Raw genomic sequence first — 23,913 nt, 5'->3', positions numbered from 1 at the left:
ACTCTATTTGCGATCTGGTTTCTACGGAGATCCGAGATAAACTAGAGACATCGCAAAGGTAAAAAGTCTATGAGGAGAAACGTCAAGAAATTAAGCACGCCAGCTTCAATTGGACGATTGACCAAATCATAAACAAATTGAAAACTTCAAAGAGAGGATAGGGAGCATAAGAGACCCAAGCAAAAGCATCAGTGGAGGGAGCAAAGATGTCTTGGACTGTGTTTGGACACAGACCAGAGCATTGAATTCAGTCTCGCTTGAGATTAACACCGAATCGCCGGTGTCTTTTGCAGCTAATCTCGGTAATTAATTATATTTGCCAACTTTGTTAGCTTTACTAACACTCTTCTCATGTTATTTTGTGCAGTGTTTTGTTCAGTAAGGGGATTTTTGACCAGCTACTCATTTAGGAAGATTGCTGTAATCTGTTATGTAAACCGGTGGTATTCTCAATCAAGACGTAAACATAATATTATATGCAGTGGCAAAAATCCAAATATAACCATCTGCTACATCAATGTTAATTGCAAATCAGTGGTCACCTTTTGTCAGTTTGCCCAGGCCATGAACTAGCTGAGCACAGGCTTGGCACGAGAACCATCACCATTTTGGTGGCAAAGGGTTATTACTGTGCTTGTGCCTGTGCCAGAGCTGGTGCCCAGTCAGGCCCCATTCCATGCAGTTCTGTAAGTTTTGGACAATGTTCTCACCACAAACTTTTCTGAAAAACAACTCAGTCTAGCTGTGTTGATGCAAAACAAAGCTAGATCATGCACATTAGAATCAATAAAACTGTATACACTGTAAGAGCCTGATGTAGTGTCAGGCATTCACTTGACAGACACACCATTTCTATTTTTGTTGTGCTTTAAAGCTACTCCAGCCACTTTATTTTTCATTTCTCTTTGAAATCCAGCTATATCATTTACTAATCCTATTTGTGGCTTCTTTGCTATTCATATATTTAAATAATTTGACAGTTTTATCAAAGCTAGCTTGTAATTTCAAAAAGATACTTAATTATATGATTTTGAATGTTAAAATATGTTCTCAAACTAAGATTAAGAATTTTAAACAAAGACTATGTGGTGGTATGTTTATGGGCAGGTTATGTAGGAACATTGTCGTTTAAGTCATTAATTTCTCAAGTCATTGGAAATGCGGGCAAGGTCTGAATAAAGGGGTACCGCAGAACTCTGAAGGTGTGGTGATAAAAGCTGATTTCCTTTTTAATTTCAGTTTATGAACTTTGCAAGAACAATCATGGAATCACTTTCCCTCTAACCATACTAAGCTTTCCAAAAACAGTCAGTCACAGAGTGCCTTATCAATTTATTGCAGACATCGAAAGACAGCTACATTTAGATTAAGCTGGAAATTGCCCTTCTGTTGGATGTGAGATGCTTAATATGTATTTGTTGGAGTTCCAGTTGCTGGCAGTTCGGCATTACTACTGTACATTTTCCATTTTAACACCAAGCCCCCATATTAATGTTTGTGAAGTCTCTTAAAGAACAGATGGTGTCTGATTCTGATTTTTTGTAATCCATATTCTGCATCCAAAATAAATTCCCTAGTAATACAAGCCTTCTGCATTTAGCGTCTGGGCTCTGCATGCTCCAGAGTCAACAAATGCATATCTCTGTGCATATATACACACGCTTGAGAGAGACGAGTATTTTTTGTGTGCACACATGTGCATTTGTCAGGGATACTGCATGTGTCTGGGATGGAATGCAGACATATACAGTATATGTTTAATCCATAAAGTCACTGACGTATTACATTATACTCACAATTAGAACACTAGTGCTTGATTGGAGACACAAATAAGGGTAAGACCGTTGCAGTTTTCTGCCCATCAGTCAAGCCAAGTAATTTCCTGCCTATACACCGATCAGCCAAAACATTATGACCACTCACAAGTGAAGCGAATAACGTTCATCATCTCTTAACAAGGCCACATGTCAAGGTCTGGGTAGATTAGATGGTAAGCGATAGGGATGTGTGGAACGACTAATTTCACTGACATTTAAAAAAAATATATTAAGTTGACTAGTCAAAAAAGAAACCAACCTTCAGAAAACAGTAAAAAAAAAAAGAAATTTGATTATGCGACCCATTTAAAATACTTAATTTATTCCAAATCCGATGTTAAATTCCACTGAAAAGGGGCATTTATCTGTGATGTGCTCGTCTTGCATTATGACCATTGAATATTAAATATAGATCATGACACTCATTGACTGAATCAACGTTAGTGAATATTTAACAGGCATATTTATTGAGAACAATTGAATGAATAGTGCAGGACCAATAGAGCAACCCAGCCTGTTCTAAACGTAATTCACCAAGTAAAAGTTACTTAACATATTAAAACAGTCAGGACATTGTTGAAAATAATTAACAGGTAGGCTAAGCCAAATCTACGAGAGGAAAAAATATGCGCTGAAAAGTTCAGTCGTAAAGAACGTTAACCAATAACAGTTACGATGTAAAAAAAAAAAAAAAAAAGAAAAAAAAAAAAGGTAGCTATAGGATAGAAAAAATAGGCCTGTTATGTAGCCCACAATAAACCTAATGTATTCTAAACATGACATGCACACAGAATAATAGATAGTTTAACCCGTTATCAGTCAGCACCTCATTGAAAATAGCCTTCTTATTCAGCAGATTTAAAAAATGGCATACCTAGCCTCTAGACTACTTACTCAAAAGCATATCTTTTTGGATGAGCAAAATTAACTCGTTGACATGGTCACCTGAGGCGGCTATCCTGTGCTTGAAAAAGCCTGCACTGCAGAAAAATAACATACAGTTGTGCTCAAAAGTTTGCATACCCTGGCAGAAATTGTGAAATTTTGGCATTGGTTTTGAAAATATGACTGATCATGCAAAAAAAAAAAAAAACTGTGTTTTATTTAAGGATAGTGATCATATGAAGCCATTTATTATCACATAGTTGTTTGGCTCCTTTTTAAATCATAATGATAACAGAAATCACCCAAATGGCCTGATCAAAAGTTTACATACCCTTGAATGTTTGGCCTTGTTACAGACACACAAGGTGACACACACAGGTTTAAATGGCAATTAAAGGTTAATTTCCCACACCTGTGGCTTTTTAAATTGCAATTAGTGTCTGTGTATAAATAGTCAATGAGTTTGTTAGCTCTCACGTGGATGCACTGAGCAGGCTAGATACTGAGCCATGGGGAGCAGAAAAGAACTGTCAAAAGACCTGCGTAACAAGGTAATGGAACTTTATAAAGGTGGAAAAGGATATAAAAAGATATCGAAAGCCTTGAAAATGCCAGTCAGTACTGTTCAATCACTTATTAAGAAGTGGAAAATTCGGGGATCTCTTGATACCAAGCCCAGGTCAGGTGGACCAAGAACGATTTCAGCCACAACTGCCTGAAGAATTGTTTGGGATACAAAGAAAAACCCACAGTTAACCTCAGGAGAAATACAGGCTGCTCTGGAAAAAGACGGTGTGGTTGTTTGCCTTGTTACGCAGGTCTTTTGACAGTTCTTTTCTAAAGATATTTTATCTAAAAATATTTTAACAATTTAAAATAACTTTTCTATTTGAATATATTGTAAAATGCAATTTATTCCTGTGATCAAAGCTGAATTTTCAGCATCATTACTGCAGTCTTCAGTGTCACATGATCCTTCAGAAATCATTCTAATATGCTGATTTTCTAATATGGGCATATTTACAGCACATTTTACACATTTACACCCGAACAGATATTTGCAAGCACAAGCTTCGTTGATGATAATGAGGCAGCATAAACACTAGTTAAAATATAATCTAAACATTCATATTATTTTTTATCATATTACATATCATATTTATATCATACAGCATACAATTTAAATACCTGCTTTAGCCGAAACAACATTGAAATGTAACTAAAACTTGCCTATTAGGACATATTTCAAATTTCAATACTCGGTATCCTGGCTGGCAAGTCTGGAAATAGTCCAACTAGTAAAATATGTACATGTTTATATAAAATAGCATGTCAACTAATGTAAGTAAAGACTTAATCATCCGAAATTGTATCCTTGCTGGATCAATTCACTCTTCAGAATGCAAACGTTCCTCGTCGGATTCCCGCTCTTCTTCTGAGGAAAATGTGAACTCTTCCTCACTATCCAGGACCATCTTTAGAGCTTCCTCACCTGTGTAGCATGCCATCTTAAGGCACAGTTGGGGGCGTTTACCATTTGCATTGATCACCTCAGCACATTACCGTATGAATAGCGTGCTCTGCTGGTGGGTGTGATCTCATTAGAGATAATGAGCTGAGCCAGGAGAAACTGTACATCGCTTTGTTTCATACAGATTACATTGCAGGAGAATATTTGTTTTAAATTTGAATTGTTTTATTTAAAAGTAGACATTTTAAGCTTTCTTTAGACATATGATTCATGTTTGTGTGAAAAGTATTCGTGGAGTTTCACTTAATTTTTGTGACGTGTTTCAGAAAGATGCTCATGGAGACAGAGATGGCTGAAAGTGCACCCTGTTTATTTTCTTTATTTTCCAAAAGCACAAGGTTTTGTTGTTATTGTGAGTGTACACAACTAATAGTAGACCCTTTATAGTTTCTAATGATGTCTTACTCTTATCTGTATGCCCAAAAATGACAGAGTATTTTAAGTTGTTTCTGCTGTTATGCGGAAAAAAATCTAGCAGGACGTGCCGGTGCGTCCATTGACCCCAGAGGGTTAATGTCTTGGTGCCAGATACCACAGGACACCTTCAGGGGTCTTGTAAAGTCCAAGCCTCGGCGGGTCGGCGCTGTTTTAGTGGCATGTGGAGGACCAGCAGCATTTTAGGCAGGTGGTGTCATGGCCCTGTCACTCTGTCAGTCTTGGTTTTGGTCTGACGGGACCGTGGCATTATCCGCCCATGTCTGTCTTTTGTGTGAGCGTGCGGTCTGTTTTGTTCCCTGCCGCGTGCTCTTCAGTCTGTTGTGTTTCATGTCTGGAGTGAGGTGTCTGGGTCCTGACTTCCTGTCTAGTTCTGTTTCGGTCTGTGTTGGGACCCAGACATTCATACTCCTTGTCTGTCTGTTATTGACGTGGGTGCATCGCGCTTGTGTCATCTTGGCTGCATGCACTTGCACTCAGTAATCTATGTCGGTCTTTGTGTCTGTCTCTCGTGTCCGCGGGCATGTGGTGCACTCACTTTGCGCTGTGCGCCCGGGTCGTGAGCTGCTTCATGTTGCGCTGAGGTTCGGTCACTTTGGTAAGGTATCGGATGTGTGTGGCAGAACTCTCACACAAGTGTCCTGTCTCGTCTTATTTGTCGATTGGCATGAGTGTATATCACCTCGTTGTCTTTGCGATGTACACGCAACTTTGTTATTGTTTCTGTATCGCCGTGTGCTTCTGTCTTACATCGCACCCCGCCTTCTTGTTTGCTCATTATTGTTTCATTAGTTACACCTGCTCTTAATTAACCCGCTTGATTTCTCTCCCTATTTTAATTTCCTCGTGTTTGCTGTCCAGTGCTAGTTCATCTTATCTAGTCAGTCCTGTTTGGGTTTCCAGTGTTCTTGTCGATCCTGTTCCCCAACTTGGTTCGGTCCAGTCGGTCCTGATTCCCTGGTTCCTTCTGTCCCAGCCTGGATAACCCTTCTGTCCCCTTCGGGGTTGTTTATGTTTTCCCCCCTTGTGGGAGTTTGTTTTGTAAAAAGTATTTTTGGTTTATTACTCTGCGTTTGGGTCCTCATCTCTTCTACAAACGTGACATTACGAACTGGCTACCATGGACCCAGCAGAGAGAGTTTTTTTTTTTTTTCAAAGACTGGTTCTCCTGCTCGTCAACATGCAGAGCACGTCAAGAGGCTGCACGGGGTATAGCAGGAGGACAAGTCTGTGTGGGGGTATGCCCTAGGGTTTCTATCGTTATCCTCGGTCATGGAGGCCGTTCCCCTACCACTGCCAGCGCCCACGGCCACAGAGGCCGCTCCCCTGCTGCCGCTGCCAGCACCCATAGCCACGAAGGCTGCTCCTTTGCTACAGTCAGCACCCACAGACGCTGTCATTGCAGCAGTGCCCCTCATCACCTGGAAAAGGAGGAAGAGGAGGAAGAGGAGGAAGACACCTGCCCCTCAGGCACCCACGCCTGCCACGGCCAATGAGCCACCACCCACGCCTGCCACGGCCAACGAGCCACCACCCACGCCTGCCACAGCCAACGAGCCAGTGCTCATGCCTGCCACGGCCAACGAGCCAGCGCCCACGCTTGCCACTGTCAACGAGCCTGTTCCTGAAACCTCGACTGTCCCAGAGCCAGCGTCTGAAGCCTCATCCATTTCAGAGCCAGCATCTGAAGCCTATGCTGTCCCAGTGTCAGTGTCCTCGGTCATGATGGCTGCTCCCACAGTAGTGCTCCCGGCCATCCGGAAGAGGAGGAGGAGAAGGGCTCCTGCTTCTCAGTCGCTGCCAGCGCTCCTGGCCACGGAGGCTGTTCCCCAGTCGCTGCCAGTTTCCACGACCACGGAGGTCATTCCCCTCTCACTGCCTGAGCTCACAGCCACTGAGACTGATCCCCTGTCACTGCCAGTGCCCTCGACCATGGAGGTCATTCCCCTGTCTCTTCCTGTACTCACAGCCATGAAGGCTGTTCCCCCGTCACTGCCAGTGCCCACAACCACGGAGGTCGTTCCCCCATCGCTGCCTGTGCTCAAAGTCATTAAGACTGTTCTCCTTTCACAGCCAGTTCCCGAGCCTTCCACGGCTTCGCCCCCTGAGCCTTCCACGGCTTCGCCCCCTGAGCCTTCCACGGCTTCGCCCCCTGAGCCTTCCACGGCTTCGCCCCCTGAGCCTTCCACGGCTTCATCCCTTGAGCATTCCATGTCTCCTCCCTCTGAGCCGCTCCCTCCTGAACCCTGTCCAGCGGCCACAGCCCAGGACTCTGTCCCCTCTGTCCTGAGGCCACCTCCCAGGTCTTCAGACCCTGCCTCTGCCCTCAGGTGTCCCCCCAAGCCACCAGACCCCGCCCCTTTCCTCATGTTCCCTCTTTGTTTTCCCTCCCTTTCTGTTGTATCTTCTGTTCTATGTTAGTGCTCATTTTGTCTGTCTTGTGTTTTGTTTGATGTTCCCATTTTGGGACACCAGGGGGTACTGTCACGGTCCTGTCACTCTGTCAGTCTGGATTTTGGTCTGACGGACCATGACATTATCCACCCATGTCTGTCTGTGTGAGCACGCGGTCTGTTTTGTAAATAAAGTATTTTTGGTTTATTACTCTTTTGTTTGGGTCCTCATATCTGCTACAAACATGACAGGTGGTCATAATGTTTTGGTTCATCAGTGTATGCAGTGTTGGGTAAGTTAATCAAAATAGGTAATCCACTACAAATGACTAATTACTTCTCTAAAATGTTGTTAGATTACTTTCTAAATCACTTTTCCTAGAAAAGTTTATGGTTTTCTGCTTAAATTCAAAATATCTATATTTCCTCATTCATTGTCACACCCTTCAGCTATCACAGAAACGCTAACAGATGTACATATGAATTCATATTTTAAATGTATTATGCATATTACTTTAGTACAAGTAATGTACTTAAAAGTAATTACTGTAATTGAAATTCAGTAACTGTAATCTGATTACAAGAATTTGAATTGTAATGTGTTACATTACTTTTTTGACTATAAATTAATTAGATTACAATAAATAACTGCCCATATGTGACAAACAAACCCTGGTCAGTGGTCACCTTTTGTCCCTTCAGGTTTTATATATATATATATATATATATATATATGTATATGTATATGTATGTATATATATATATATATATATATATATATATATATATATATATATATATATATATATATATATATATATATATATGTGATGGTCTCTCAACCATTCTGGCTTTTGCATTTCTCACTGTGTTTGTAATCTGGTAGCTTCCATAAATCTGATAAATTAGTGTGTTTCATTAGAGCCACACGTGCAGTAAAACGGTGCCATTCCTTCTGCTTAATGAGTCGTGAAACTGGATATTAGAAATGAGGAATGCCACACATCACTGCAAAGATGTTTGTCCTCCATTTCTGGACTCTTTGTGTTGTGTATGCATGTATGTTAAGGCTGGCCTTAATCTATGTGTAAGAATCCAAATGTAAAATGTTTGAGAACCACTGTAAAACATCATTACTCATTCCTGTCATCTCATCTGACTAGAAAGTTTCCTTCTGTTTTCAGTCTAAATAATTGTATCTTCTTACATCCTGTACACCCTGAGTGTTTGCTAGATAGTCCAACACTTCTGAGCCTGTACATTCGAACCAAATTCAAGTAATTTGAAGACAAGTCTTCTGTCTTGCAGAGTCTCATCACTCAGTGTTAGCCAAAGCCAGTGTCTGTCCCACATGGCCTGCATTCCTCCTATTGCCTAATGGATGGACTTCCATAACTAGCTATCATCATCATATTTCATTGAACAAAAAAGCTAGCTAGTCAATATTATCAAATGCTCTGCATCTGGATTACATTACAGACAAAATCAATATATGTGTGTATATTTTTGCATATATATTTATTTGGTTATATTTGTGGCAGCTTGAGGAAGTGGGATCCCAATGCTGAGTCTTGGTTCCTCCCTTTGTTTCATCCTTAACTAACCACATTGTGGTATGAATTGTGAAAATAAATTGAAATGTTCCTGTAGCTCAACTGTTAGAGTATAATGCCAGCCTTGCCAAGGTCATGGGTTTGTTAATGAGGGAACACATGTGCAGGTTAAATGTTTACCTTGAATTAACTGTCGCTTTAGATAAAAGCGTCTGCAGAATAAATAAATGTTAAATGTAAATTAAATTTATTGCAGTTAGAGTTCTGACAGGTACTTTTTACCTAGAACATTAACCAGTGTATCTGCTGTACTCAGCTTGGCGTTGTCAGAAAGCCGCTCTTTAAGAAGACGAGTTAAAGAGTTGTGCGTGTGTCACACCCATCCTGTATGATGGGGTATGTGTAAACATCCCTCTCTGACAGGCAACTCACAGTCAAGCCCATCTGTCTCCAGGCCTTTGCTGTCCTGCTCTCTGATGGTTTGTGATCAGTTTAAGCATGAGGTGATGAGGTGCAGTAGAGCTGCCGGTGCTGTGCTGGGCTGTGCGGACTTCGAGCATCAGGGGTTACTCGATCCAGCTGCTCTGCTCAGTGTGATACAAGTGGAAGAGAAAAGGTCAATATAATTTAAATAGCGTGGATGTTAACAACAGCCTAGAGCAGAAACATTACACCAATTATACATACCATCGTCATACAGCTCTCTCTCTCTGTCCTACATGCCTTCACAATTTGTGAAGTGTCATGTACCCAGTTTTTTATTAGGCTAAAGAAATAGTCCACCCAAGAAATTTAAATTCTCTCATCATTTACTCACCCTCATGGCATCCAAGATACATTATGTATGACTTTCTTCTGCTGAACTCAAATAAAGATTTTTTTTTTTTTTAAATATCTCAGCTCTGTAGGTCAGTACATTGCAAGTGAATGGTGACCAAAACTTTGAGGCTCCAAAAAGCACAAAGGCAGCATAAAAGTCATCCATAAAACTCAGTGATTTAATTCGTCTTCTGAAGCGATCCAATCAGTTTTGGGTGAGAACACACAAAAATTTAACACCTTTTTTGCCATTGCAGACTCTAGGCTTGAAATCATGATGGCCAAGGAGACTGCTGATGTCAAAATTTATAGTGAAAAAGGAGTTACAATTTGGTCTCACCCAAGACCCATTGGATCACTTTTGAAGACATGAATTAAACCACTGGAGCCATATGGGTCATAGGTCATATTAATGTTTTGCTGCCTTTATGTGCTTTTTGGGGTTTCAAAGTTTTTGTCACCATTCACTTGCAATGTATGGAGCTACAGAGCTGAGATATTCTTCTATAAATCTTTGTTTGTGTTCTGTAGAAGAAAGAAAGTCATACACATCTGGGATGGGATGAGGGTGAGTAAATGAACTCTGCTGTGAAAACATTACTTCAGGTCAGGAATTCAAAATCGCGCTCAGGTGAATCGTTTGAAACATTTACAGTACATAGACATTTCAGGAAGTAGAAAATGTTTATGATATAGTATCTTAGTTAATTTTACTCATGACAAGCTCTGATTTCTGAGACGCGCATAATAAACGGAGAGTGCAAATGCAGTCGAGACTGCGGCCATCCAATTTGAAATCACACTGTGTGCATTTTCATTCATAAGGCTTACACTTTAGTAATATTGGCTTCACAGACTCATAGTTGCATTGTAATTTTGGATGTTTATTTAAAATATAGCTTTATCCTTGCTTTTCTTGGATATTCAGTCTATCGCATTTTTACTATTATTTGAAATAGATAGATAGATAGATCAAATAATTATTATTGTGGCAGACAAGTGATTTAACTTACTGAGGTAAAATTTTAAGGTACTGAAAGACTTCATAAGTCAATATGTTGTTTGCTTTATTTCCATGTCATTGAATCAGTCTATCAATGGCCCAGAGCAAACCGTTCTACTCAAGACCACTGCATTCAGAGTTGTGCTCCGTCCACCTGTCTTTGAACTCCATGTGTCTTATTTCCAGATAATTGCTTTCATTGGCTGATACTGATGTTTGGCCGATACATCTGTGCATGTCTAATAGTTTTAAACTAGAATGAGCTCAGAATGTAATTAGCCTATGCAATGCAGTTTAATGCAGATAAATGAGAAACAAGGGGGTAATTGTGTGAAGTTATCAATAAAATGTTGTATCGCTAGGTCCCTGCTGATTCCCACCCCTAGTGAATACTCTGTTAATGTCAATGTTTCCCTCTTTGCCTCTTATTTCTCTCCAATACTCATCTCACCTTTCTTCACCTCTTTCTCCCTCTGTTGTCCTCAGTCATCCTCCATCATATTCCTCGAATTCCGCACCAAGCTTCCTCTCCTCCCTATCTGTCAGCGTTCAGTGTAATTGTGTTTAAAGCTGTGTTTGTTTGGCTGCAGAATGCTCTTGGAGGACCTGGAGGCCAGACTGGCTGCTGTTTCTTTCGCCTGCTTATGTTCTCTGCTCGTGTGTTTTGTCAGAGGCCTGTGGGTATTGAACGTCTGGTCCGAGAGGGTTTAGACAGTGGTCCATTGTAGCATTTGACCTGAACTCTGACCGCAACAATTTTTCACACCTGATGTATTGCTTTGTTTGTTCATATGTTAAAATGCTCATTACAAAAGTGAATTAGTGTGCATGAAGGTTTATATCAAGTCTTTGATCAGTAGATCAGTGAAATGCATTACAGCCATGACGGACTCACATTGTTCTCCGTCCTACTGTGAAATTTAGAGCTGGAAAAATGAAGCGATTGTTTATCACTTTGCAAGACCTCTGTGATGTAGTGGAATAAAGTGCACTAATGCTTGATGGTATTACTCTGATTCATTGCTCTCATTTCCTGCTCTGTCTTTACTTCCCTTACTCTCCTTTTTCTGTTTCTTTCTCTCTCATTACTCTCTTTCTCTCTCTCTCTCTTCGGTGGAATGTGTGCTATGATCGGCGTAAGAACTCTGTAATGGATTTTAAATATCTGCTCTCTGGCGCTCCTGTGTGGACAGGCAGGTATCTGGAAAATTGCCGGAGCTGTAAATAAAGGCATTGAATCTCACTCAGCATCTGATGGAATCTAAACTGTACTGAGTTCAATTGCTCCGCCATTGCTCAGACGGCCTAAACAGATGTCACTCCTTGGAGTGCACAGGGACCGGACGGTTACATTCCATCCTTCACCAGATTCCACATTCCATTCCTCTTCCACCGAGTGTATTTGTGCCTATGTGCGTGTCTGAGTGGATTAGCAAGCGATAATCCACGGCTAGGTGTGCGTTAAACAATTTTAATTCACTCCGCTTTGTGTCATGTGATTCTTCGTCTCCACGTTGGGCATTAAAATTGTTTAACGCACACCTAGCCGTGGATTATCCCGCTTATACCATTGTCACTTGCCAGCACTGATTAGTTACACCTGGCTTTGATTTTTGCAGCGCAAAGTTCGACTGGAAGAATAACGATAACTGTTAACTTTATCTACAGGTCGTTAGATCTAGAGTTCTGCGTGTCCTAAACCCGACACAAAGATAAAGTAATGCGAAAATATTACATTTATTTGAATTATATAAATGAAAATCTGGATGAATTATTGGGAAAAAATGGACATGAGTTTTTTTGGAGACTGCACACTCTGTAAAAACTTTGTAAATTTAAATCCACAATCTAGAAATAATAATTGCCATGTAATGTAGAAGGGTTGGCACTCCTAAGAACATGAAATGCTGAATTTCTATTTTCTTTCCATTTTCACATTAATGGGGGGAAAAAATGCATTGCAGACATGCAAGAGGAGAAAACTAACCAAAACGCTATGAAAGCTTCAGACTTTGACATCTATAACATCTGTATGGTATTCATTAAAGGCCCCGATATACTTCTGGAGAAGTTCTTCTTCATTTGGTGGTAAAAAGAAGTTCTAAATAGCCAAGCAATTGTATACCAGTCACACCGCTGTGGGAGGCATTTAGAAAAGCATTCAAATTTGAGGACCCACATGTAAAACCTAAACTAATGTGCAGTGGTGGAAAAAGTACTAAATTTCCATACTTACGTAAAAGTACAGATACCACACAAATGTATTACTTAAGTAAAAGTCATCCATTAAAATACTATTTATAATATTAAGTAATAATATTAAGAAAAATATTATTACCTGGTTTTAAATATACTTAAGTATCAAAAAGTAAAAGTAAATACTGCAAATTCAAAAAAAAAATAAAATAAAAATAAAAAAAAAAAGTGACCCGTTCATGTTTTTATTTTTAAAGCCTAATAATTCAGTCTCTTGCAGGTAATATTGAATACAATAAGTGATAGTTCAGTGTAAGTAAAACTTAGTTGCTGGTGGATAAGGACAGGGCATTTTATTCCAAAAATAAGCTTATAGTCCATGAAAACGAACATGAACAGCAAATTATTATTTCAAATAATAATATAAATAATTTTATAATGTTTAAGTTTAAAATATTTATTTTATGTGTCCCTGAGCAATTTTGAGTTGAAGCTACCTTTTTAAAAAAAATAGTTACTACACTAGAAGCTATTAACCAAATGGTCTAACCACACTGAAGTATTATCTTTATTAAAAATATATAACTATCAGTATTAGACAGCATTTAAGAGATAATGTAAACACACCCATGTGTTTACAGTGGTGAACAGCAGCATTTAACTAAATATTCAACAACAAATTATTAAGTAGACATAAAAATAGGGTATTCTGTGTGAAACTCAAATGAATCGTCCTTTAATATGGTTCAGGTAAATGAATCCTCTGAACAAAATGATTCACTAAAATGAATCGAACTTCCCAGTGCTACATATGTGAGGGAGAGACGAGAATGGTTTTGGTGAGTTTCATACACATGAATCGTCCAAACGAACTGACTCACTAAAATGAATCGGAAGTGGTTTAGCAGAAATCATGGACAGGTGCAACTTGACATGAGCGCTCTTCACATCAGACGCAGACATAAGCACACATGTGAGAGTATTTAGGCAGCACCTCTTGTAATTATTCCACAGCATCTTAGAAGATTCCTCCATTGTTTCTGTGTTTCTCATATTCTGTGGCTTATATACAGCGATGAATACATTTAGACCGTAAGGTTGTACCCAGCTAGGGTATATTGCATCTTATCTGTGCATTTGTAAGTGCGTTTAGGCTTATTTAAGTTCAGACATAAGCTGAAGTTTAAATTTACAAAGTAAAAGTTGCAACAAATTTAAATACTACAAATTCTGAAAAAAGCTACTTAAGTACAGTAACACAAAGTATTTGTACTTTGTTACTTTACACCACTGCAAATGTGACATTAAAATGTGTTATCAGTGACTTTATGCCTCATTCTATGAGTAGAATTCAGATGAGGTCAGTAAAAAAAGCTTTTAAAAAGTTTTAACCACTCAATGATGAATTAAAGTAATATATATGCAGTAAAATTTTTTAATTTGTCTTGTTTAGATTCTGAATTCATGATGCTAATGAAGCGAACAGAAAGGTGAGAGGGTGGTTTGCCCATTAAACACTGCAACAAAATATGATTTTGATTTGTTTTTGTTTTGGTTTGTTTTCCAGTATAAATATCTAAAACTCTTTTAAAACAATGTACATTTACTTTAGCAGCTATACTGCAGAAGAAAAAATCTGAGAATCTGAGAATATTGAATATAATATTAAAAATACAAATATTTTAAATATCTAAAAATCCTTTAAAAAAGATACATTCACCTGAGAAGCAGCATATAAGATATTTAGACTTGCTTTTAGAGAATATATCTTGAATATAAGGATATTCTGTCTTCACTGCACTCGCAGAAGTATGAGCAATTGAAAAAATACACTTATATACAAAATACACTTATTTAAGATACATTCTCTTAAAGCAAGTCTAAATATCTTATATGGTGCTTCTTAAGTAAATGTATCTTGTTTTAATGATTTTTTGACAATTTTAAATGGAAAACAAGACAAAAACACTTGATAACAATAGGATATTTTTTGCAGTAAATTTTTTCTGAATTAAACTTAAGTATTTGTTTCCTTTAGTTCAGTGAATGTTATTTAGAGGTATTTTTAAAACATGATTTTGTCCTCTTTATTGTTAGTAAGCATGTTTAATATAACCTTTTAAGTCGGGGCACAAGCTGAATAATCGGTTAAGAGCTAATGATTACTCATTGCAATAATCGTCAGAATAGTCGAATAATCATTCTAACAATCGTTAGATTAGTCGATTATCAAAATAATCATTAGTTGCAGCCCTATTTGATAGGTCCCGGTTACCTTCTTTCCCTCTCTGTGCAAAACATAGCTGAGAAGTAGGATAGATAACTTGCAATACCCAGATAACTGTTCTGATATGAATTAATACCCAGATGTGTGGTTGTTATTCAGACATATCAGACCGCTAGATGGCACCATTGACCAATCAGAATCGAGGATTCCAGAGAGCCGTGGAATACAATTTCACCACATGCATTCCAGCCTTTCAGAATTTAGTTGTTCGAATAGACCATGGTATAAGAAATATTTATGTCTCTTTTCTCAGCCTGTGAGTGTGTTTGCCGGTGTGCGAGAGATTCCACTTCTACGGCTGTAGTTACAGATGGTGACCCAGCTGTCTTTTGAGTTCAGTGAGTTTTGAGTGTTGCAAGCGGGATTGCTGAGAAGAGATTGTCTGTTTGTCGCTGACCCGGGCTAGGTTTCTTAACAGAGCCATGGTTCACCACACCACAGCCGTCTCTGAAGCTGCAGATCCTGAAAAAGTGCATCTTTGGCTTTCTCCATTCCAGCATTCCGGGCTAGGCTCTTAGTGTTCCCTTCACTCTCTGCTTCATGTCACCATGACAACCAGCCCAGTGGCAGAGTTATTTGTCTTCTCCTGAGAAGGCACAGATAAATATTTAGTCCCCTTGGTAGCAGTAGGCTTCTCTTTCACTGTTGTGTGGTATTACATAATAATTCACAAGACAAACCCTAGTCTGGACATGTTGGTAGCTTCTGCATATTTTAAAGGCTCCAGACCATGACATTATCCTGGTAACACAATTTCAGCGAGAATGAAAGTGATGAATGGATATTTCAAATTCAAGGCAACTCACATTTGTTAAAACATGTCAGAAACATTTATTCTTTGCTACTTTCTACTTCATTCTATATAAGGTACAAAACTCCAAATTTTCAGTATTGACTAGATGAATAATTGGTCTTAAGGAAGCCCTGTATAATTAGGCTGGTTTCAGGTTCACCAGACCCCGATCGGCCATTTCTTTAAATAAGCTTAACAGAGTGCAACAGAATGCAGGGTTCTTAAGTCAGATTTTTTAAAAGTTGGACTATTTTTAACTTCATACACCTCACTAAACCAACTAATCTCCCTCCCTAATCGACTAGTTGGTTGTTATGAATAGTCGACCGTCGTGACCCTCCGCAATCTTATATATTCCACTTAAATCTGTATACAGTGTCAATTGTTTAAAGGGTTATTTTGTTTCTTCTCTCTCTCTCTCTCTCTCTCTCTCTCGCTGTCTTCCTGTAAGATTCATGAGAAGCTACAGTGTTATGAAGACCGCACACCAACTCCAGTACTGGACAGCGCCGGCTCACTGGCCCAAGAAGTGAGTGAACCACATGCACACTCTTCCTGTTTAATGCCAAAACACCTTTAAGCTGATAAACTTTACACACTTCTGCATGGGTAAACACGCACACACATTAAAAAAAAAAGCACAATGTGTGCCTGCAAAAACACATGCAGAGACGTCTCCCAGCATGTCTAGCTTAAGACTGACTCCAGGAGGAAATTGTCATTAAAGAAAAGAGAGAAGATGGATGGATGTCTGGGGCATAGAACACAAGTAGATGGGCTGCAGATGAGAGTGTGAGATGAGGCGTGGAGTGTTGTGTGTGTCTGTATAAGACATTAGTCATCAGTATTATAAAACACTCAGCGTTTAAACTCTCAACGGCTTGCATAATGTAAACTGACTGCTACATCAACATGGCCACATAGACATGCACACACACACACAAACCTATGTAAACTTAGAGGAGTTTACTCTGGATATGATCAGAGAGAGAAGACAGAAGGAAAGAACACAAAAGTGAATCAGAGCGGCCCATGTTCTGATTGGCCAAAATACATCAATACACTATCCAGACTTCAAATTGTGAATGTATTTTTATATGAAAAGATGCCACAGCTGTTAAAACAAAGTGTTGTTTTGTCCTCTACAGTCTCCACTGACAGGTTACTATGCTTACCCAAGAAGAGCTAATCAGCTTTGAAACACGACTGTTTCCTGTTCACTCTTGTCTTAGTAGGCGGCGGCAACCAGCCATCTCGTGTTTTCATAAATCTCTACTTCCTTTACGGAACTTTCTCAATCTGCAGCACAGATCCGACCCTCAGGTTTACACTTTCCTTCAGTGTCCCTAAAGGTCCCACACACGGATAATCCGATATCTCTGTGTGTGCGTTATTGTGCATGCGCGGTACATCAAAGGGTTGAACAGCCAAAGCAACTAAATTACTCAGAGCGCTCCTGTGTTTTTTCAGACGTATCATTTTCATCTGTTGCTGTGACGAATATGCGGCTTGCTGCTGTTTTGAATGCTTTATTGCCGCAACTTATTTGAGTGTTAAGTTTCGCTTATGGAGCTTTAATTTATAGTTTAACATAAAATGCCATTTTAACCTCCGACTGGCCTGAGATGCTGTCTAGAACAAATGCAGCAGGCAGGCTCCTCTCATGCACACACTGCACACATACATTTTCCACAGAAAATTTTAGCAGAGATGACACACACTAAACACACTAAATTCTGAACTGCAGTAGTTGTGAACCAGGTTTGCAGTTCCCATTCTGGCCACGGGAAGGCAGTCAAGAGTATTAGTTCCACATGCTGTTCTCAGTGCCCAGAGACTGCATCAAAACAATTGCCAAAGTACAGTCCTCCATGTCCCAAGTGTCTTCCTTTAGACAGTGGAAAAATGGACCGCTCCAGAGCCTGCTGGATGAGACTCCACACGGCTCATTCCTCTGAGATGCAGCAGTCTGTTCTTTAGACGTCTGTGAGACAAATACATAACAACAATGTCAGATTACACCAGAGCAGCATAAACTATATCACTGATAGATTAAGAGAAACCATTTGTAGAATTATTTTAGATTATCATTCTATTGCCTTGCAAAATACAGGTGTCTTAAGCCAGATGGATGCACACCGAGTTTTGCCATCTGTAACAAAATTCACTTATCACAAAAGATTTCTTTCGTCGTAGGGAAGAATTTACATTCTTGGCTCATGTAGTTTGACATTCTTACTGATTGATTGAATTTGTGATCAATCTTAGCCTCCGACTCATTTGTGCAGTGTGACTGCTCCTACAATGCCAGTCTAATAAAGAACCAATAGGAGCACAGAAATTGACCCTTCGCTTAGCTCCGCACCCCTTGGTTACCGTTATTGACTAGGGATGTGCTGAACAACTAATTTCAGTGACGTGTAAATGGAAATTCTTAAGTCGACTAGTCTAAAAAGAAACCAACCTTCAGAAAACAGTCAAAAAAATTTGTTTATGCCACCCATTTAAAATACTTAATTTATTCCAAATCTGAAGCTAAATTCCACTGAAAAGGGGCATTTATCTGTGATGTGCTCACCTTGCAATTATGATCATTGTACATTTAAATATAGAACATGACATGCATTCACTGAATCAATGTTAGTGAATATTTAACAGGCATATTTATTGAAAACAATTGAATGAATAGTGCAGGACCAATAGAGCAACCCAGCCTGTTCTAAATGGAAATCACCAAGTAAAAGTTACTTAACATATTAAAACAGCCAGGACATTGTTGAAAATAATTAACAGGTAGGGTAAACCAAATCTGCGGGAGAAGAAAAAAATGCGCTGAGAAATTGCGCATATTTCACGACGTGCAGTCGTGCATTAACCATTGATCTAATATCTAATCTTATATATAAAAAAGCTATAGGATAGAAAAAAATAGGCCTGTGATGTAGCCTACAATAAACCTAATGTATTCTAAACATGACATGCACACAGAATAAAAGAAAGTTTAACCCATTAAGCAGTCGGCACCTCGTTGAAAATAAACAGTCATTTTCTAGGCTACTTACTCAAAAGTATACATTTTTTGATGAGCAAAATTAAGACGTCGACATGGTCCGGTGAAACACGGGATTTGACTCACCTGAGGCGGCTAACCTGCTTGTACTTTATCCTAAAATAACGTACAAGCACGCACAGATTTAAAGATGGATGTGAGAACATCCAAAGGGACTTTCAAACGTTTGGAAATCCGAATCCCACACCACTTCCGATTTAATAATTACTTTGCTGAGTTTGCTTGTCTAGCGAGAGGACATTTTCCCGTGAGAGAGAGGGAAGAAGCACGCGCAGCCTGAGGTGTAATGAAACTTTGAAACTTTTTAAAATAATATTTGTATTATTAATTCTATTTAAAATATGTAACATTAATATGACTAATTTAAGTGCAGCCTCTGTAAAAATATAAAGCCAAACGTGAATCTGTAAAAAATTATGATCAGTTTAATGGGGGGAAATATTAACCGACTAGTAATTCCAGTGTCCACTAGCAGTATCAGAACCGTTTAGTCGACTAGTCTCGCACATCCCTAATATTGACTCTGACAAGCTTTGCAGAGCTTCCTATAGGAATGAATGGGAGATTGCCGTGAACTGCATGGTTTTTGTCAAAATATTCTCATAAACGGAATTTATAATATTCTTTCGTGGGCTGGAATGAAGAGTGACATTTTAAAGCATATTTATCTGACGTTTTTTTGTAAAATAATTTGTTAATTTACACAGTAATTTGATTGAAAACTATGGGGACTGTGAATCAGAATTGAGGCAAATAATTATCAGTCATTTGAAAAATGAAAGGCATCATTTGATGGCGAGTACACACCTGAAAACATTAGTGTAAGTGAACAGAACTTCTCATAATGTCTCATAACATGCACTACGATGCTGTGAGCTCTTTATTTACTATTGTCTTTATTATGACCTGAATCAGGATGTAAATGAATTAACATTAAGTTATTAGATTTAATTTACCTTAGCTTGGAGTACATGTAGGTGTCCTTGCTGATGATCTTTTGCCCACCCTGACTGCCTACAGACATGCTGTCTTTGTTTGGTTTTTTTTTTACATAAAATGTAGCACATAGTACATAGTATGAGGACTTGCTTTTGATTGTGCAGAAATCATATGGATTTTGAGTGTCAGTAGTATGTCAGAAAGTGATGATGACTGTTGCGGTAAACGCTCAGTCAACTCTGTTTGTTGTGATCAATCAAAATCTTAGCTATGGTGTGTATTGTACAGTTGACTGTTACCCAAGATCCCTTTGAAATAATATCATACAATCTGACAAACTACAATTTTAAAGTACAGAACAAAATGCACAGGGAGATGACAGGTTTCTATTTTGAATAAACTTCACACTGAAACACACACAAATACCAGTTATTAGCTGGCTTAAAGCTTCCAGTTTTACATGTTAATGACAGCTTGAATAATAGAATGACATACACAGAACACAGTTATAAGTTCACTGCTAAAAGTTACACAAAGAATAGACATATTCACAGTTACAAATGAGTGCTCACTTATAAACGATAGAATGCTGAATATATTATGGTTTATTATGTGGAGGCACAGGACCATGTCATATTTAGTTCAGTATTTTTTGACTTTTTTCCAGAAGTGGACATTTTCACTTTTGCACATATCTGTGTGTCCATTCAAAGACCCTTTTTACACCTGGCTCTAAGTAAAGGTGTAAATGGGGTCCCAAATGTTCTGTTTTTGGATCACTCAAACCACATTCAGAGGTTTTCAGAAATGCATGACACCACATTGCATTTGTAGTGTAAATGCTTTCTGTACAACAGTGAAGGACAATCCATCAAAGTGTTAAAACAAGGGTTTTAAACCCCCATCTTGTGATCAGATCACCTGAGATGGATCTTGCCAGGTGCAAACAGGGCTATCTGTCACTATTTTTTTTTTTTTTTTTTTTTTTTTTTTTTAAAGGGCGTGCCTTGACCCTGGAATTGATTTACCACAGACATACACAAATATAAGGAAATCTATAAACAGACTGACCTCAGATCTGTGCATACTCTTTAGTTCTCTCCATATGTGACCTCTGCTTCCCATGACATCAGCAGCAATGGATGATATTTCTTGTACACCTGATAGAGAGAGAGAGAGAGAGAGAGAGAGAGAGAGAGTGTGTGTGTGTGTGTGTGTGTGTGTGTGTGTGTGTGTGTGTGTGTGAGTCACTATGGGTCACTGTCACTATTACTCAAACATTGCCTCCCCTTTGGCTGGTTACTGCCAGTGGAAAAGTCTACTGGCATCCTAAGGGAGTGATTCTTTAAATAATGATTACAACATTTAAGCACACACACACATAGATCCAGAGCGAGTGGGGTCAGTAGTAAGGTCGAAGTCGAGGAGTAACACTTCAAAATGGATCTGGGGAACAAGCCCATCTCTCTCTCTCCATCTCTTCTCTCTCAGAAAAACAGTGTGTCTCTGTGCCTCATTTAGTTTGCATCTGTGCTGCTAGGCTACCTATAAATCGCTCAATCTCTTAAACATACACACATGCACTCTCCACCTGCTACCTGCCACAAGGGAGACATTTATTCTCCAATTATTCATAATGTTTATGTTTATGTATGTTTGTCCAATGTGTGTGCTCATGGATGTTATCAGTACTCTTTCTCACTTTGTGTTTTTTTTTCTCTCATTACTTCTCGTTATCTTCTAACTGTCAGTTGACGGAAGAACTTCAGGGAAGGATTGCAAGTGATGAGATCAGAGAGCTTCTCAAGTTACTGTCCAAACCACATGTACAGGTAAGAGTACAAGTTCCAAAAGAAAACTTTGCAGCTTGTAGTCCTTTTTTTTTATCCAGCGGGTACATAGATCCATTTTGCTGAGTGAGTTATGAAAAGAGATGAGGGTCTGCAAACAAAAGGATGGTTCAAACCAAAACACATTAAGACTGAAAACTTTGCATAATTCGTTTTCACCGCGAAGTGTTGTGAATTTATTAACTAATTTTACTGAAAGCATTAGCTCCAGATAATAAATGAATATCAGACTTGTCAATATTTCTTTTAAAAATAATTTTACCTTTGGAAAAAGACATTTAAAAGAAGATGAATGTGATGACCATGAATAACAACCGGTAACCGGTTAGAACAAAATAAAAGAATGGTTAATAACGTTCTTTTTAAAATGACAGTTTTCTGAGCTAAGGGTGGGTAAAATACCAGCTGCCAGATCTAGCAACAGAAACAAGCAATGTGGTCTGGAAAAACATCCCAAAATATGCCACTTGCCACATCAAAATAAGTGAAAATAAGCCATAAACTTTTCTGGTGTGATGAATTTTTCAGCATAGAAATCATAACAAGCATACAGTTAATTCAAGTATAATTTTTATTACAAATCTGTTTCTCAGTCAAAACCCAGCATCATCAAATCTGTATTAATGCATCATATGTAACAATAATTCAGTGAAGAATTGGAAACAACTGAGAAATGTACTTTTCACCTCTAATAATGTTTTCCTTTCATCTGGATTAGCCGTGCATGTACAGTATATGTGGTAATTTTACTTAGTTGTTAAAAAGGTCTTCATCCACAGAATGCAACATACACAATGAGCAATTAGGCAAAGAAATGTGTGATGCAGCAGCTTCCTTCTGGTTCAAAGCACAGGTTTTTTCAGGCAGCACGAAGTTGTGTAGTTCCAAAAATGTACTGTGATAAACCCTTTGGCTTTTGGTTTCATGAAAAAATGATTGGAATGAAATTAACCAGTTATAACCGGTTACCAGTTTTTAAAAATAACGTTTTCACTCCAGAACAATTCAAAATGACTTAGTTCCGGGGGGAGTCACGTGACGCCATGCGAGGGTCGGACGTGTAAACGACGAGCTCTGCGCACTTTGCTAGTTTTTAATGATTTTTATGTCATAAACCGTGACATTCGATACACCCTGCTACATATCTGTTCTTTGAAGTCAACATGGCAAAGAATTCAAAATCCTCGGGTTCTGGAGATGTTAAAAGGCTGGTGCCTCGGACGAGCCCGCAGACCAGGGACTCGGTTTGGATGGTGTGGCGGGAGAAATCCAACGGCAACTGGTGAGCATGTCGGTGATGTTGGCGAAAGTTGTTGCTGACTGATCTTGCTGTTATACGTAGATCGATTAGTGCAATGGAAACAAAATTCTCTGAGTTGGTTACAAGAATCGGGGATGTCAAGAGATGGATTGATTATCTGGAGTCATCGGAGAGGGAGTTAGCTGCTAATCCGCTAGTGACAAAAGTAGACTTGGAACGCATTTTGGAAAAACTGGAGGATTTGGAGAATCGTAGCCGGCGAAATAACGTCCGAATTGTTGGAATTCCTGAGCATGAAGAAGGCCGAGATATGGTGAAATTCTTAGACAAGCTCTTCCCGAGTCTGCTTGACATAACAGGTCGCAAGCTGGAATTCGAGCGAGCTCGCAGGGTCCCGGCTCGCAGATCAGCTGAGGGAGACAGGCCCCGTTCAATTCTGGCCAAATTTTTGAGATCATCCGATAAAGATCTCGTGTTGCGCGAGGAGCAAAGGAAAGCTTTCTTGGAAGAATCACAGTATTTTTTTGCCAGATTTTGCGAATTTGACAAGAGAGAAACGTGATCGATTCAAGGAATGCAAGAAACTCTTGCATCAACGGAATATCGCTTTTGCTCTGATGTTTACAGCCAAACTGAGAATAGATATTAAGGATGGCCGCAAAATATTTACATGCCCACAACAAGCATTGTTTTTCATAGAGACAATTGGGTTAGTAAGCCATTCGGTGACATTCATATGGCTTCCAACTGAGCTGTCTCATTGTACATACTCTTGACTGTCTGAGGAAGCTGGTGCCATTTTTGTTTCTTTTTGTTTTGGTTCCACCTAGCAGCTAGAGTTTGTTTTGTGGAATAACACTCCTTCAAGAAACTTTAGCATCGATGAAGGGTCGCTTTTACACTGAAGTTCCTGTTCAAATTGAGAATGGATACTAAGGATGGCCACAAAATATTTACATGCCCACAACAAGCGATGCCTTTAATAAAATCAATGGACTGAGTCATGGTGTGTTTCTCACGTGCCTCCAAGTGAGCTGTCTTGCTGAACATACACTTGACCGTCCGAGGAAGCTGGGCACCT

The 23,913-nt window shown here is 39.1% G+C and overlaps 1 protein-coding gene across 1 annotated transcript in view; it reads left to right on the top strand.

Annotated features, from left to right (window-relative positions):
• The window catches only part of mpp7a (MAGUK p55 scaffold protein 7a), a 187,769-nt gene that overhangs the window by 75,564 nt on the left and 88,292 nt on the right, over positions 1 to 23,913 (top strand). Inside the window, exons 5-6 of the mRNA XM_051666468.1 lie at positions 16,164 to 16,241; positions 21,473 to 21,553. Of these exons, the coding sequence (XP_051522428.1) occupies positions 16,164 to 16,241; positions 21,473 to 21,553 (159 nt within the window). The remainder of the gene's footprint in view (positions 1 to 16,163; positions 16,242 to 21,472; positions 21,554 to 23,913) is intronic.

Source organism: Myxocyprinus asiaticus, chromosome 32, assembly GCF_019703515.2.
Source record: "Myxocyprinus asiaticus isolate MX2 ecotype Aquarium Trade chromosome 32, UBuf_Myxa_2, whole genome shotgun sequence".
Lineage (NCBI taxonomy): Eukaryota > Metazoa > Chordata > Actinopteri > Cypriniformes > Catostomidae > Myxocyprinus > Myxocyprinus asiaticus.
This window is presented reverse-complemented; position numbering and strand designations above follow the sequence as displayed.